Below are 16,686 nucleotides of genomic sequence, written 5' to 3'. Positions count from 1 at the left end.
GCTAAAAATTATGAAGGGACTAGAGAAGATTTGTGCCATTTTTTTAAACAACAAAATAAAGAAAAAAAAGTAGTCATAATTTAGAGAACATCTAGGGCACAATAAAACCATTAATTTATTTTTGTTCATTTCACTACTAGGCATGTTAAAGAAAGAAGCCACAATAGTTTGATATTAACTGTTTGGGGTTTTTTTTCTGCTGCAAATACCAGCAGTTTCCTGGCTAGTGGGCATTTCAAAAGAGGTAAATTCCTCAATTCTCAGGAAATGGTTGGAACTTGTGGAAAAATATTTCTTTATATTTTTGCATGGAACACACAGAAGATATCAGTTAAACGGAAATGCAGTTTAACATGAAGAGCCCTAAAGTCAGCTTACAAAGAAGATGGAAGGAAAAACTTCACAAACTCCAGCAAAAGCTTAATCTGTTGCAAAAATCTCCAGAAATCTGGATTTATATAGTTAAAAACAAAGAACTAGAACCACATAAGGGCAAAATTGAAAGCTTACTTAGTGAAATAAAGTCTTGTTAATTAAGCAATGTTGCTGATCTCAATACAAAAGTCACACCTACACCAGAAAAGAAGAAGGGAGGAGAAAAGCCTGCATCCTGACTGATTGTCCATAGATTTAAGTTTCAACTGTCTTGTAGTGTTAAACTCCCTTAAAACAGGAGATTCAATTTTGTTACCAAAACTGCAGGATAAAGGGCTGTTCTATGGTTCTTTAGGTCACAGTGATGGAAGGGATAGGAACTGCAAACGTATCTCCCTGAGGAATGTCACAGCTGAAATCCAAATTCTGCAACTGCCTGGGCCAGGCAGTTCAATCTCAACTAAGCACGTCTTCAGCATGTTCTGATCACTTGCACTGAGACAGCATAAGGTGAGATGCTAAACCAGACAGAGAAAAATACTGACACCTTGAAGGTTTTCATGTGTATAATAGCTGCCATGCTCCTCCCCTTAAGGACAAAAAGGGTTTAAGAACAGGGACAGGCAGCATATATTTTGTTTCTTCAGATTTGTTTGCTTTTCAGTTTTGCTGTTAGCTGGATATTAGAGGTTGGGGAAAACATTAACTAGTAATGTATTACTTTGAGATGAAGACAATATTCTTTTCATTTGCCTTGTCACTTCAGAAGGGGGGGGTGGGATGAACTACCTATGACATGGTAGTTTTCAGCATCAGACTGACCTTTTATAGCAGCTTATTTCATGTTGCAGACTCAAGTCTTTGCAGTTCACTGCAAAGGTTCAGGTTTTAACTGCAAAAGCTTCAGGTTTTAACCAGTAACATGGTTAAGTATGCTTCTCCTGGCATTCAACTTCTAAGTTTTGAAAATTGTTAAGAAGACAATTTCTATCAGTCATAAGAGGGCTTTTACTCACAAAGAGAGGGCACCAGCTGCAGAGATGACTGCCTCCAGCTGTCTGCCCCACAGAAACAGCTGTGCTGTTTGGAAACCAGCTGCTAAACTACCGCGACCTACAGAAGAGCATTCTAACACAAAAACCCCCACTAATTCCAGCTTGCCTTACAAAACAGTGCTCTAAACGTTGGTTCAGAAACAGCTAGATGTTTGTGCAATGGAACACTGGACAGCTAGGGTAGTCACTCTATCAGCAATCCCAAGCTTTACTTCCTTGCGTGTAAATCAACGCCCCAGCTGTGTTTTGTCAAACTAAATCTCACTGTGCTATTTTCTATTTTTTATTTCTCTGTCCTCACTGGTGTTAGCAGCCCCTCTCTATTTAGCATCTCCATGCAAATCACACTGAGGTAGTAAGGCTTTTCCCTTGTCTTTCTCCAGACCAGATGCCAGGAGATCCTGACTCTAACACCAAGCTCTGTGATTACCTTTCTGGTACAAATGCTACTGATATCATTTCTCCCATGGAAAAATACAGTTGGAAAAGGTAAAAGTCAGGTTCATAATACCACGTTCCCATGGTATTCAAGTAGGCAACACTATTATGAAAATAATACCACAGCACCTTAGTGGTTATCAAAAGACACCTGATCGGTAAGTTAATACGCCCTGGACTCACTGCTTTTAACGTCAACAGAATGATCAGGAGAAAAGATAGGATCCCATAGCAAATAAGATAGCTTTTTATGCTTCAAGCATGTGGTAGGCAGAGACTGCTGGAGAAGACAGCGAAGGCTTGTACCTGAGCAGTGATATGGTCTAAGCTTATTTGGTCAGATTGCTGCCTATGGTAATGGAATATGACCAGAAGGAAAAAAAGAAAAGAAAGAGGAAGAGGAGAAAAAAGTCAAAGGCCCCAAGACACAGATGGTCACTCTACAGAGAGGAACTTAGCTGACCTACAGATGTAGTAGGAATCATGTCCACTCAGCAAACTCCACACAGTAATGAGCAGTGTAATCTGAAGAGCTGTGAGCAGCAAGACAACCCTGAGGAGGCTAGGGAACATGAGCATGAGGCCCTGTGTATAGACTGAAACGATTTTAACAAAAGGTGCAGTTTTAAACCTATTTAAACAAAACAGTGCAAGTTCTTCATATTCACTTGGTTCTCAAGTTTAGCTTGTTCAACAAGTAAAAGCTATGGAACTACAACTAACTTTAAACTGATTACTGGTTGCCCCCCAACAGGTGAAAGCTGTATAAATTCCACAGGCAAGAGATCCTATGACGTGAAATATCATGCCCAAAAGAATGTATGTTCCATGCAAGCCATCACCAAGTGGGAAACAATAGCAAGGTTCTCCTTTTGTCAAGGGAAAGAGCTCCTGCAGTTCTCTGTAACGCTTCTACGCCATGGTTCAGTGAGTTGTTTGCAAATCAGTCAGGGGACAGCTAAACAATCTTCCCTTGGATGCAGGGCCTGCTCCACGTACAGCTTGTCCTGTTCTGTGAATTGGCTCATAAGCAGTGAGGATGAAATCAGGGACTATATTTATTCTCCCTGCTTGGTCATATCTTTCTACGGATCACAGGCTGGGCCCCTCTTCCTTGGCATGGATGCTAAAGACTAGTATGCAAAGGAGGGCATAAATCAGAGTCTAGAGCTCTGTCAGGAGTACATTGAACTAACTGTCCACACTGGGAACAGGTGCAGTGAAGGCAAGCAGGGACACTGTCCCATTTTGGGGGTGGGGATGGATTTTGCAGAAAATCTATTCATTTCTTCTCCCAGAGCCTAGTCTAGACTTTTCACCCTGCACATAGATTATTTACCTTCTGTACCTTACAGGTTAAGTTAACTAGAGACTTTCCACCAAAACTCAGTGCATGCTGGGTCAGATCCCAGTTAAGTCTCTTCTGTTTCTGCAGCTCACTCTACTTTGGTTTTGCTTTTGCTCCCACAATTCTCTTATTTCTTTTCCAGTCCATTTCACTCCCAGCCCCAAAGCTGAAGTATTTCAGAGACAAGGGCTATGCAGAATGATTAGCAAATGAAGACAGTCTTAAAACACATCTGTTTCATTAGTAATTTTAAGGATCAGCTGTCACAAACTAGCATGGACTTACAATGGCGAGGAGCACGTTACTACTCTATCCTTTGTAAACCTGACGAGCCACAGGGTAGATTTTCAAGTCAAATTTTAATTGTTCAACATTTCAAGCAAGCATTGCTTCTGAAAGAAGCAGTCCTACCCTCACCTCAACCACGGCTGCTCATTCCCATCTCCATCATCCCTTCCCTAAGTGCAAGCACAAGCAGTTGTGCAGCAAGGCAGTGAAACAGATCATGGATCCAAATTAAAGTTCCCTCCTTCTCCATTTTTGGCCATGTTAGTTTTAAGCTGGATCAGTTCCCTGGTCTGTTCCATGTCATGGTCATAAAAATATTTGTACCAGCACAGAGCAGGAATTGATGTCTACATCAGAATGCTGCCTAGTCTTAGGGTGATCACACTCAACATGGAAGTGTAGTTCTGCAATCAATTTTCTGCCACAGCAAAGCAGGTTCAAGATATTGCTGCCTTCTCCCTTCCTTGTTTCCCATGGTGCAACATGCCATTTCTCCCACTGTGTCAGCCAAACTGTTTTTACAGTTATGATTAAACCTGATCATAAGATGGAAGTGGAATTTGGCTTCAAGTTTACAGCTATAGGCGTGGCAGCTAGCCCAGTCCAAAACTATCACAAAATCTAGATCAGCAGTTGTGCTTGTGTGGATGAGAAAAGCTAGAAAGAGAACCTAACTAAACTCTGCACTGAAGATGACATCTCTCTCTCTATATATAATTATGAGTATGCACACACTTAAGCCATCCAGTGTAGATAAGACCTTGTAAACAAGACTCCATCCAAGCCACCATAGCAGTCTATTCCCTAGCTGCAGGAACAATGACCTGATGGATTGGACAGAAACCTGCAAAATAACGTGTGAAATGCTGCATATGAAGCTTCAGGGTATGGTGCTCCCACGGTGGGGCCTGCAGAGCCACACAGATTCAATAAACTGTAAAGGAAGAAAAAACTCTGAGTATCCGGGGCAGCAGAGGGCTGTTTTCCACAAGATTATTGCAAGTGCAATGAGAAATAGTTTTAACCTTGGACTTTTACCAAAAGATTGTGCACTCTCAGCCTCTGCTTTGCTTTTGAGTCACAGAAGTACCAGATGCCTCCTTCCAAACTAAACAATCCAGCCCAGACCTGCTTTCTGTGGACAACAGCAAGAGAGAATTTTTAACAGCTGTGGAATGGGTGAAAAATCACTTCTATCACCTAGAAGTTGGCTTCTGCTGCAGCTGCAGGCCAGTACTTCTCTGCTTTCAGGACTGAGTAGCATGCTAGCTGAGAACAACTCACAGGTGACAGACATTCATGCTAGTGCTGTAAGAAGACAAACTAGAGTGAAAGAGAGCAGCCAGAGGGGTCTGGTTTCTGCTCAGACTTTTCCCTTTAAGTATAGGTAGCTAAAGAACTGTATACTGTATGCTTGTACAACACCAGCAGGGCCATTCAGGGGTTCAGGAGCTCAATTCGTGACCTTCAGCACCAGAGACACAGACCTTTACCAGTTAGAATAACAAGAAGGTTAGAGAGGGCAATAGAAGATACCTTAAAAGATGGATTTATTCACATCCATGGAGCCATTATATTATACTTATCCAAAACTTAGCTCAGCAGCATGCCCAGCTCTGGGATCTACCTTCTTGGTTCTCCCCTGAAACAGACACCCTTTAACTTGCAATGTTTTTGATTTGGGGAGTGTGTGTGTGTTTCTGTTTGTGTGGGGGGCTGGGAGGGGGGGAGGAACAGGGAAGTTTAAAATCTTACGCTAATTAAAATCTTCACTGACTTTCCTAAATATAACTTGAAGTGACCAACTGCTTCCATTTGGGATAGCCCAAGAGGAAGGAAATAGTTCAGAACATCATTTGATACAAGGCAAGTGGCTTGCACAGGGCAAGTTGTCTGAGGTGCTGTGATGGGCCCTTTCTTTCTCCTTACCATACATCTTGCCTTCGTCTGACAAGATAATCTTCCGCCGTCCACATGGTGGGTAGATGGCTAGCGCTTCCTGGAAGCTCTGCTCAATGTCTGGACTCCATACACCCTCAGCATCATTGTCAATTGGTTTGTCCAAGGCCTCACTGCCCCCCGAGTCGTTGCTCCCCTCAGGGGAGGTGGGAGAGCTCCACTCGTTGGAGGTAATGGTGCCAGCTAGAAACTCCAAGGTGCCAAGTGGAGATGCAGACTCAGAACCTGCAATGACAAACACATCCCATCTTTCAGTTAGAAATCCTCCTCTCTAGGAAAACAGAGGAGATACTAAAGAAAAAAACCTAACAAATACTCAATGAGGAACCCATGTGTGCATGAATTGGCCTTCCCAAGAGTGGAGCACTTCAGTTAACAGCAGAGTTCTACCAAATGCAGAGTTCTGTCTCAACAGGCTCTATCCCTCTGCTCTATCTTGAGATTCAAGCACACAACTGAATAACCAAAACGGAAGGGGTCTACCAGCTTGGCATAGCAACTAACTATATGTGCTCCTAACTCATAACTCATGTGAGTTTTAAGTTCTTCCACCAAGGCTTAAGCAAACACATTTTACTTCAATTTTACCTTAAATGGTAACTCAACCACGTGGTTGATATCATTACCATTGAGATAAAAGCCTTTTCTTCTGCAGACCCTTCTGCTAGAAGAGCCTGCTCTGGATCTTTTTGGCTCACTAGCTCTATATCACTTTCCAATTTCCTTCAAAAGCCTTTGTCTCTTAGTTTCCTTTCCCCTCTGCTGTCATTATCTTTGTAATGTCATTTAACTTTCTGAAGCATGCATACAGGGATTCAGTCTGGGTGAATGACATGACACAAAATAAAGCTGTGATGAATTATCTAGTCATCACTGAGCACTGGGATTGGAATTTTCTTAGATACTGTTTCACTGGACTGGAGTTAGTGGTTGGTGTCATTTTTAAACACTGACATTTCTGCTTCTTAATGATCAGCTGCACTTTTAAAAAGCAGTTCCTGGAGCCAGGCAGTTTAATGGAATGTCTCCCAAATCTCAGCATTATACGCTGACAGGGGCAGAAGGCACCATGAGTTAAAGGATAAAGGCCTTGGGTTGCAGGTCAAGAATCTTGGGTGCTTAGCTTGTTTCTACCACTCATCTTCAGAATGACCTTGGGCAAATCCCTTACAGTTCTCTGCGGCTCTCTGCCCCTTTATCCTTTACAGATCTTGGGCTATTAGATTGCCAGTGGACAGGAGTAGAAACTGGTTTCTCCTTGAACCTAAGTAGGCAGCTACTAGCTCTTGAAAACTACAATAAGTTATAGTCTACTTATAAACCCCTGCAATAAGACAGAAGTCATTAACTGGAGCTGCTAAAACTGTGGTTCAGAAAACACTTCTGGACCATATGGATGCTTCCAGCCAAACACACAGACAAATGTCTTCTACAGACCTCAACCATTCCCCTGCTTCAATTCCAAAACTGTTTACCTTTTTAATAGCTTTATTATCTGAGCCACAAAGAAGGCTCACAAACCACCAGCTAACCTCGTGAAACAAAATAAGAGAGCTCAAAACTTTCTTGTGTATCACCACACTGAGCTGAGTAGCAATGAAATCACAATATGACTTTTTTGCAAGAGCAACAGAATCATCAAGAGCTCAGACATTCCAAGACAGACTGGCTCAGAAATATCACAGTGATGATGATAAGCAGGACAGAGGAGAAGACTGGGCATGGTCTAAATGGAAAAGTATCTAGAATAAAATTAGTGTAGTTTTGCCAAACCCTAGCTGGTAAAAAGATAAAGCAGACCCATTCAGTCAACTTCAAATTTTCAAAAATTCAGGGCTCAGGCATCCAGAAACTCTCATGACATTGACTTAAAAATGTGACATCATGGGCTCCTTTTTATTCTCTGTATTGTTTCTGACCTCTTTGAATTTCATGCTTTGCAAACTTTTCTCCAAGACCATGATTGGCTATATATATATATATTTTTTAATAAAAGCTGAAATTCTGATGAATTTTATCACTTCAAAAGCTGAAACTGTAAAAGGTTGTAAAATTGACAACACTGGTTCTCAGAAGGTTCTACTGCTCTTTAATGACTTTAGGCAGCAGCAAATATCTATTTTACATCTCCATAAGCTCAAGAAACAAGTAAGATAACACTGGGTGTTTGTATAATAAATTTTTGGATGCAGTATACTTCTCACATCATGATGCAGAGTATCAACAAGTGGTTGAGATGGAAATTCAGAAAATCTAGTACAAGACTTATTTCTCCTGTTAGGATGTTTGGAATATATGAACCACTAGTATGGCCTACCACCATCCATCAGTCCATTTCAATCCATACATTACATTATTTTAATCCTCTTGACCCATGCTATGCATTTTTAGCACTGTAATAAATGTGGGAAGAAATACAAATTGGGAGGGAGGGGGGGAAGGGAGCTCAGACTTTATCACTCGGACAGATATCTAAAGCAGACTGTGAATGGCACCAAAGCAGGCAGTGTGGCTTTTAGAGGCCCTGAAATAAATGATAACAGTTGCTTCCTTCAGTAAGCATCTATCACCAATGCTCTCCCTTTCATTGGCAGATGCTCAACAAAAAATTATGTGGGTATTTGAGAGACTCTGCTGCTGGGGAAGCAGAGAGTAGAGGAGTAAGTTTCCACATGGAGACTCAGACACAGGAAGAGAAACAGAAGCTACCTGTTTCAGCTGTTCTTTTGAGGTTTCCCCAGGCATCCCTCATCCCTGGTGGCTATCCACACTCTGCATATTTAATGAACATTAAAATCTCCACAGACACAAGGCAAAGACTAGTTTTAACTTAGGCTGACAGACTGAGAAATGGAGGCGTGCATAAAGAAGCCTAAGGTTTGATGTAGGAAATGTATTCATACTGCAAACAGCACAGGGAGCTGCAATTGTCAAAATAGTCAACAGGCTCTCCACCAAGTAAAAACATACTCTTACTGCTCAGCAGTAGGACTTCCAAAGCCACTGGGAAGCTACAGCCACTGCTCTCAAGAGCCGAATCCCCCAGCAATGTGTGTGAGCAGACAAAATCATGTCCTAGGCAATGTATGGCCATCAAACATAGAAAGAATCAGTTCTGAACCAAGTTACTTTAATCTCAATGCCCCTGCAGACATGGATGAACACCTAGCAGCCAATTTGAGCAAGATGCGCTCTATGCTGGAAACTGAACAAACACATCCGAGACATAACTTTTCTTTTTGCCTCTGCATCCACACTCTAGAAGTTGCTGCCTGATCATTTCATGTTTATGAGGCTTCAGTTCTGTGCCAACCATCTTTAGTGATGGAGGAAGCTCTAGGTCCTTTCTGGTCCAAGCTCCAAAATAAGTAGAGGAGGAAACACATGCTGTATGCAGCACACTGTCAACTCCCAGGACTCTTTTCTCCAAATACAAAAGAAAAGCTGCACTGACTTCAGCTAAAGTTGTTTCAATATTCAGGAGAATCCACAGAACAAGAAACAGAATATCTGAACCTTATCTCACACTGGTCTAAATCAAGGGAGATGGGGAACATTGAAGCAATGAGAGAAGAAATGGGATTAATCTTGAAGTGACTAGATGCATTTAAAAAAATTTAAAAAAAAATAAAAGGTTTCTTCTCATTTTTCATCCTAGATCAGCAATGTTAGTCCTAGCCCAAGCTACACCTAAGTCAGTAGGCAATGACAAGCACTATCATGGCCAATCCTAACTTTTCTATACCTTGGAGCCTGATTCTCCTCTGCCTTCTTGTCACTAAAGCTATTCCTGACTGATGGTGAGGGAAGTGGAATTGGGTGGATTGTAAAATTAAGCAGAATGTTTGGTGATCTCTGCCTGAAAAATCAAAAATCACCAGTACACTAATACTAATCAGTCTTCTTTCTGACAGCTTAAGAAGAAATGCCACAGACTGAAATGACCATGAAAATCTCTCATTCAGTAATGTGCTGGGGGCTTTAAGGGACTGCTTCATGTTAAGAACTTAAAGGGCCTGTGCAGTTTTCTTAAATAATTTTGCTCAAATAGTATGCTCCATGTGCAATACCACCCAGATCAGAGAAAAGAAACACTAGTATGGCTAAATTTGGACAGATGCTACCTGGGTCTGTAGCTCTCTTCAGCTGAACACTTCAGGCCTTCAGTGTCCTAGGCTGTTGAACAGAACTTTGAACTGGCTGAAGTAGCCATTTATTAAACCAAGCAAAGCAAACTATAGAGAAAGTGGGGGCCAAACTCTATGGTAAAAGGTTTGGTAGTATGGCAAGACAAAAAACTGTCAGTGGAATCACTTTCCATCAGAAAAGGAGTCTGATCAGAATTAGAACATTTATGTTGAATATATTGTTAATAGGAAAGGTTTAAATAATATTCATTAATGTCTAACTACTTTGCTTTTCAGCATCTAGATTTCAATTTGCTTCTATTTTCCTATTCAATAATAACTATATACATACAGTAACTTTAATGGTGTTTTGTTTTATTGAGTGTTCTAGTATCCTAAGGTATTTTAGTATTTGTAATTTTTTTTTTTTTTTAATTTCTGCTTGTGGCAGAGTCTGTAACCACAAAGTCGTCTTCTGATGTGGGAGGAATCTGATTCTGAAAGGGAGTTTCCTCACTAAACAGACAGACTTGCCCAAATCTGAATGCCCTCACTAGCCACAGTTCTTTCGGACAACAACCTCCGACTCTGCTGATCCTCTCTCATAATGGCAAACTTTGCTAGAGCTTCCAGGCTAGATTCCCTCTTTAGATTCCCTCAGTTTTAACCTTCCACTCCTTTTCTTAGCTTTTGCATTTCTGGTCTTGTACCTTACAGTGATTCTTATTCTGATCCCATTCTTTATTATTTTGCTGAGAGATGATTAACTATCTTTCTTTGCGGACTCCAGTCATGCCCTCTCTACAAGGATCAAAGACACTAGCCCCTCACAACACCTCCACCTCATCACCACATCTCCATTTCCTTGTTACGTTGCCCTCTGTTCAAACATTCTCAGTCCCTGTATTTCTTTCTGCCATGGCCCATCTCTAATTCACAGCACTCACAGAGGCAGCCTTTTGGGTCAGAGGAAAGGAAAACCATGGAGAACAGCACAAAAATCTTTCAGCTCCAGCAGCTTCGGTTTAATTGTTCTGCTACTGATAATTTCAATGCTAGCTCTCTTCCCTCTCACACATGGCATCTCATTGAGATTCAGAGATCCTGCAGGGCTAGACAGCTGCCAAGAGCCCTTCAGCAGAGGACTCACTGACAGGGAGTGCATCTTTAATAGACTCTACAGTCTGACACATCTGCTTTCTAATATCAGTCCCACACTTAACTGCTGTTGGTAACAGCTCCCTCCTAAGTGTTTGTAGCAGCTGCTCAACACAAAATCATACTTTCCTGAGGATCTGAAAAACTGTAGCCAGCTGTCTCCAGTTGTTCAGTTTTCTTAGAGCTGCTCTGTCCAAAAGACTCTCCCCCCCTCCCCCCCCATGTCCACCCCCTTTCCCTCCTGGAATCAGTATCAAGCATGATACACTAAGCAAAGACGCCCCTATTTACTCCTCTCGGGCAGGAATGCTTGCCAGTACAGCCTTGGGGAGTCTGACAACATGGTTCTAGTCTCGGTTCTGAGCAGGCTTCACTCTGAGCAAGTCACTTCACTTTACTGTGGACCCCTCTTCCTCACCTCATCCTTTGCCTCATTTAATGGAATTGCAAGCTCTTGGGGCAGGCACTGCTTCTCATTACAGGTATTCCTTGGTGTTATTGTAATGCAAATAAAAATGCACAATTCTGGCACTTGCTGGCTTGGTAACATGAGCCAAATACTGCTACTACAGAGGATCCGAACCACAGCATTTTCATGTCTGATCACCAACAGACGCAGTCAAATAGATAATTTCAAAAAAGAATGAGTCCAGCCAGAAGAGATGTCCTACTGGTCAAACTATAGCTTTAGAGAAGTAGTTTATAGCAATAAGAAAACCTGGAAACAGCAAGAACCTGTTACTTCCATGCAGAATATACTAACAAGTGTGTTTCCACAATGTAGTGTAGTAATACAAGGAGATTTGGTTTTAGAAAACTAACAGTTTGGAACATGAGGAAAGCTACTGAGTAAGGCACAGTGGCACACAGTGCTGAAACTTACCAGCAGAAGACAGTAGGGAAATTCTACAGGACACTACAGGCATACCTCGGAGATATTGTGGGTTCAGTTGCAGAGCACCGCCATAAAGTGAATATCGCAATAAAGCAAGACACATGAATTTTTTGGTTTCCCAGTGCATATAAAAGTTATGTTTACACTATACTGTAGTCTATTAAGTGTGCAATAGCATTATGTCTAAAAAGACAATGTACAAAATGTGACACAGAGACACAAAGTGAGCACATGCTGTTGGAAAAATGGCACCAATAGACTTGCTTGACACAGGGTTGCCACAAACCTTCAATTTGTTTAAAAAAAAAAAAAAAGCAATATCTGCAAAGCGCAATAAAGCAAAGAGCAATGAAATGACATATGCCTGTACAATAATGGCTCAGTTCCTCTGAAAGAGAAGAATGAGTGCAATCAGTAGATGAGTAGCTCCAAGGGGGAACAACTCAAAGATTGCAAGAGAAGAAAAAAAAAAAAAAGTACTGGAAAGGGCAAAGGTGGGGAAGCACCTATGCATTAGTAATTACCTTGCAACCAGTCACTCAGGCTCCCCAGAAACTGTACTCTAGTCATTAAATCAGTCTAAAGCCAGAGACACTCTGGTTCTGTCAGAAGCTCCAGTGACATCGGAGACAAGCAGGAACAGTTCACAGATACTTTTCAGAGGGCTTCACTCCTTCTGTAACAACTTATCCAAGTGTTGAGACTGTTTACAATCTCAGCTTTCGCCCTGGGCCTCCTGCAATCCCTGTGCAATGCTGACTATTACCTGTGAATACCCCTGTCCATCCAGGACACCAAAGAATCACTGCTGAATCCTGTGAGTAAAACCAGTCCGGGTAGGTGTTACATTGTGTAGGTGAAGCAAAAACTCTTTAACAGGCAGCAGCACAAGGCCAGGCCAGGAAGAAAGGAGAACTGAGATTTCCCTATGTGCATCAGGCAAGGTGATGCAATCACTACATTTCATCTAGAGATTGTGCTCTGAGATTTTTGTCTCTTTCTAAGCACTGAATAAGACTAGTCTACAAAGGAAGGAGTACTACTAGTCTCAGATCACATCTGACATGCGCTTGGGCTCCAGCAGAATGCTTATCACACTGCCTAGCACAAGATCAGGCTCGGTTTACTTGGTACACTGAAACTGCCTGCAGCAGCTGCTGTTCAAAAGGCACCCGACTTCCTGAGCAAAGCAAAACAACACTCAAATTATTGCAGTAGTTGAGCTCTGGCTGAAACAGAGAGAGGATGTAGTGTCCAGCACAGTGATATAAATCAAAACAAGGAGACGAGAACTTCTATCAGTACAGCCCTGGATAATGCAGTCAAACAGGATGTGATAAGATAAGACTGTGTGTGGCCTTGCACACCATCCACTCAGTTACATTTGTGATAAATGAAACAGAACACAAAGTCTTGCTGCCCTAAGGAGAAGAAGAAAGAAAAAAGAAAAAAAGAAAGAAAAGGCAAATGCCCACTGAGAAGCTGGTTCTGTTCCCACTAGTCCAGGGTGGCCAATTTGGGGATTAATTGTGAGCCACAAACAGCTCACATATAGCTCCCCTGTATGGGCTATGTTACAAGGTCACTAGCCAGGGACTGTGCTGACAAAATGACTACTGGGTAATCTACATCTCAACTGGAAGAGAAAATGAGCCAGAAAGGGCAGCTGAGACTGACACTGCCAGGTTGCCCTGGGATCCAACAACACACTGGGCTGGCCCCAGCCCTCAAAGGAACAGTGCAGTTCCTGGGGAGTCACTGTTATCTCGCACGTGGGAGCTCTTCCCAGAGTTCCCATTCTCCCTGATGTCCCGAGACATGTGGCATGTGTCTCGCAGCTTTCCAAACAGATGAAGGTTGTGGTAGGGTGGAAAGGGTTAGCCAGGCTTGTGCTAGTAGCAGTTATATTCCCAACAAGCATGGAGCTGGTTAGGAAGGAATTACCCAGGAAGAAGTACAATAATCATGTTCCTTTACTATCACAGAATCATCTGTAGTGTTAACTAACATGTTTAAAGCATGACTGACTCTTCAAGTACAGGCAAGTGTAGAGACTGATTAAAATGACTTAGGTCTTACCAAATCAAACTTAAGGCAGAAATAAATCATGCTTAGCATTTTACCAAAGAGTATTCTTTACCTTAGTATTAAAGGTTAGGGAACTTTTAACAGGAACCTAAAAAAGTCTTGCTCCTAAATTCACTGAAAGGCAGTTCTCTGAAAATCTCATTGTCAGACTCAGAGAGCCCCCCTTTGACGTATGAAAAAACTATAGCACAAAGAGGCAAAAATCAGACTGAGGGTAAAATACAGTCAAGAATTTCAAGACAAGAAAAGATGACCTTTAAAAGCAATTTGTAATCGCAGGTGCTTTAACTTCAAAGGGGCTCATTTTTCTTTGGATTGAAGTTTAATACTTTCTGGAAATCGCGCATCTTTTGAGTCTATCAAGTATTCCAAAATTGAGGGACTCATAATTTGGATATTACAAAACATGAGGGCATTAAGTGGTTGTTTCCCATTCCTGACTTCTGTTCATGATGCCTCTCATCTTCTTGTCTAGGACTCAAGGGTAGATGTCCTAAAAAACCTCACGACTGTGACATACTTAGGTTCCCATGACACCAATGGCATAATTTCACATGAATTCAGACAGGAGACAGATGTTGATCCTCTCTAAAATCTCATCCAAAGCAGTGAAAATATTCAGCTCCAAAACAATAACGAGCCTACAACAAAAGCAATAGCTGAACGCGGGCTAACAGTCTTTCCACAGAATAGATGCAAGCACTGACCACAGCTCATGAGCGCAGCCAGATTTCCACATTTGTAGTGTTTTCAGGTAGTCTGTGCTGTGGAACAATCTGTGCATCGCCCTGTCCAGCCAGGGCTAAGAAGGTCCATTATTAAAGCCCCAAGACAAAAACAAACCACACACAGGCAGACTGTGCATATAAAATGGGACCTCAGTTCAGTCAACCAACTAAGCATATGCCCTGACTGTAGTAGGAGTTAAGCAGGAGCTAAAAGGTATTTGGTAATTTTGATAAACCAGTGCCTAAAAGTAAGGAACAACCATGAAGCATATATGCCCCATGGATGAGCTCTACTCACTACTGCCTACCAAGCAGCATGTTCTCTGGGGACTCAGAACCCACCTCAGCTCAGAGTTGGAGTACACACACTCCATCTGAAACATGCAGCAAGTGAACACTCACTGTTTACAGCTCAAAAAACTCAAAAGATCATTTCTTAAGGACTGACACTCAGAAAAGGCCACCAGATTTGTTCTTCCATAATGCCTGAATCTTGCTAGCAGACAAGCAGATGCCAGACATTTTAGCCAGTTCTCCCACCAGCTGACAGTGGAGCTGTCCTCAACTCAGAGTAGTGTAATTTTGTGGTCAGAACCCTTCCCTTCGGAAATAAGAGCGTGTTTACTGCCACAATTTAAACTGCTATATACGGATTTCACAGAAAGCAAGCAAAAACCGTGAGCACCTCTAACTACGACCCCCAACTCTCAAACTGGAAGCACTAAGCAGAGAAAGAGGAAAAAGAAAAAGCAAAAATTGAAAAACACAAGTTAAACTTACCCCTAGATATTACAGGAAAGCACAAACCTTCTAATTTATCTCTTTGCCCTTCCAGCCCCTTCTCCCCAGGAAGGTCAGCAGGTTGTACACCTTCTGCTGGATTAATCTACAGGGGAACAAGGGCAGCCAGCCAAGCAAAACTAGATTCTTAAAGGGACACAGCCAACATAGACTTGACTCCATTTTTTTTAGAACATGTTCTTACAAATAAAAGCTGTGACCAAAAACAAACAGTGGAAAAAGATGTTTCTTCTTTAATTTTCAGTTAGCTTACTAGATGGATACAATACAGCCATTTTCATTGTTTGTCCTGCAGAGTCATTTTCTTCTATTTGTGTAGATGTTTCACACATGAATGAGGGAGGGAAAAGAATTTTTTTTTTTAAGTTAGTGAGATAAAGTAAAAAGTGGTAAGTAAGGAGAAAGTCCTCTTATGCAAACCTATTTCAGACCTCTCTTTCTCCCCCCCGCCAAGCTGACAAGATTTTCAAACCAAGAGAACCTCTCTAAATCCTGCTACTCTGATATCAATGAGTTTTATTTCAATGACCTGTTCAGGAGATGCATGGTCAGGCAAGATGAACTTACATACATCTGTAAATCATCCTTTCTTTTGCATTTTCCTATCTCAGTTAACACATGTTCAATGCTCTCCTGACTTTTCCTTCAGTTAAAGCAGTTCTGGTTACAATAGATTAGACTTTGTCTGGACATCTGTCATTAATGGTTACCATACTGTTCGAAAGGAAGCACTCTGAGGACTATGGTAATTTATTTTCTCTTTGGCAATAGCAAAGCAGAATTTTCAAAGGCTTGTATCCAGGCTTTGAAAGCCACTCACAGTCATGTCTCAGAAGCACAGCAAAGTAAAACATCTAGCTATTAGCAATCATATTCTAAGATATGAACAAGGTAACTATAAAACTACAACGGAACAGAAAAACAGAGCCAATGACTCAGCCAGTGGCACCAGGAACTGGAAAACCTGCCCCTCCCTATCAGGAAAATATCTAATTCATATGGTGTTAAAAACAAAGTGGATTGACTGATCATCTCCAGAAAAAGGAGGACCTCAGGGGCAGGAACAAAACAAAACAAAAATCAAAAAAAAAAAAAAAAAAAAAATTCCCCCACCAATCCTCTCACCATGTAGTCTCAGATCTTGTAGTGCGCTCCATGCAGGCATACCGCTGATTTTTTGTAAGGCTCTTTCCCAGATCATGGCTGTAGAAAGTAACGTGTTAGGTATTTATTTAACATGGCGATGAGCATATTGCAGAAACCGCGGGAATGAGAGGGGAGTGTATTATGAACAATAAGTAGCATGAGTTTATAAATGCTACTGTAAATCTTGATAAACTTGATTGCTTTTCAAAGGAGGAGAGAATTACTATGAAGTTAGAAAATGAAAAGAATACAGTGGATGATGTAACAGGTTTACATTTAG

General features: G+C 41.6%; 1 protein-coding gene across 1 annotated transcript in view; it reads right to left on the bottom strand.

The window, feature by feature from the left end:
• The window catches only part of TEAD4 (TEA domain transcription factor 4), a 51,648-nt gene extending 35,190 nt beyond the window's left edge, over positions 1 to 16,458 (bottom strand). Inside the window, exons 1-2 of the mRNA XM_026079984.1 lie at positions 16,386 to 16,458; positions 5,434 to 5,688 (exon numbers count right to left, since the gene is read on the bottom strand). Coding sequence (XP_025935769.1) covers positions 5,434 to 5,688; positions 16,386 to 16,425 — 295 coding nt within the window. The 5' untranslated portion in view covers positions 16,426 to 16,458. The remainder of the gene's footprint in view (positions 1 to 5,433; positions 5,689 to 16,385) is intronic.
• Between the last annotated feature and the right edge of the window lie 228 nt (positions 16,459 to 16,686).

The sequence above is a fragment of the Apteryx rowi genome, unplaced genomic scaffold (genome assembly GCF_003343035.1).
Source record: "Apteryx rowi isolate R43461 unplaced genomic scaffold, aptRow1 scaffold_506, whole genome shotgun sequence".
NCBI classification, from domain to species: Eukaryota; Metazoa; Chordata; class Aves; order Apterygiformes; family Apterygidae; genus Apteryx; species Apteryx rowi.
Note: the sequence above shows the minus strand (reverse complement) of the source record. Positions and strands in the feature narration are given on the sequence as shown.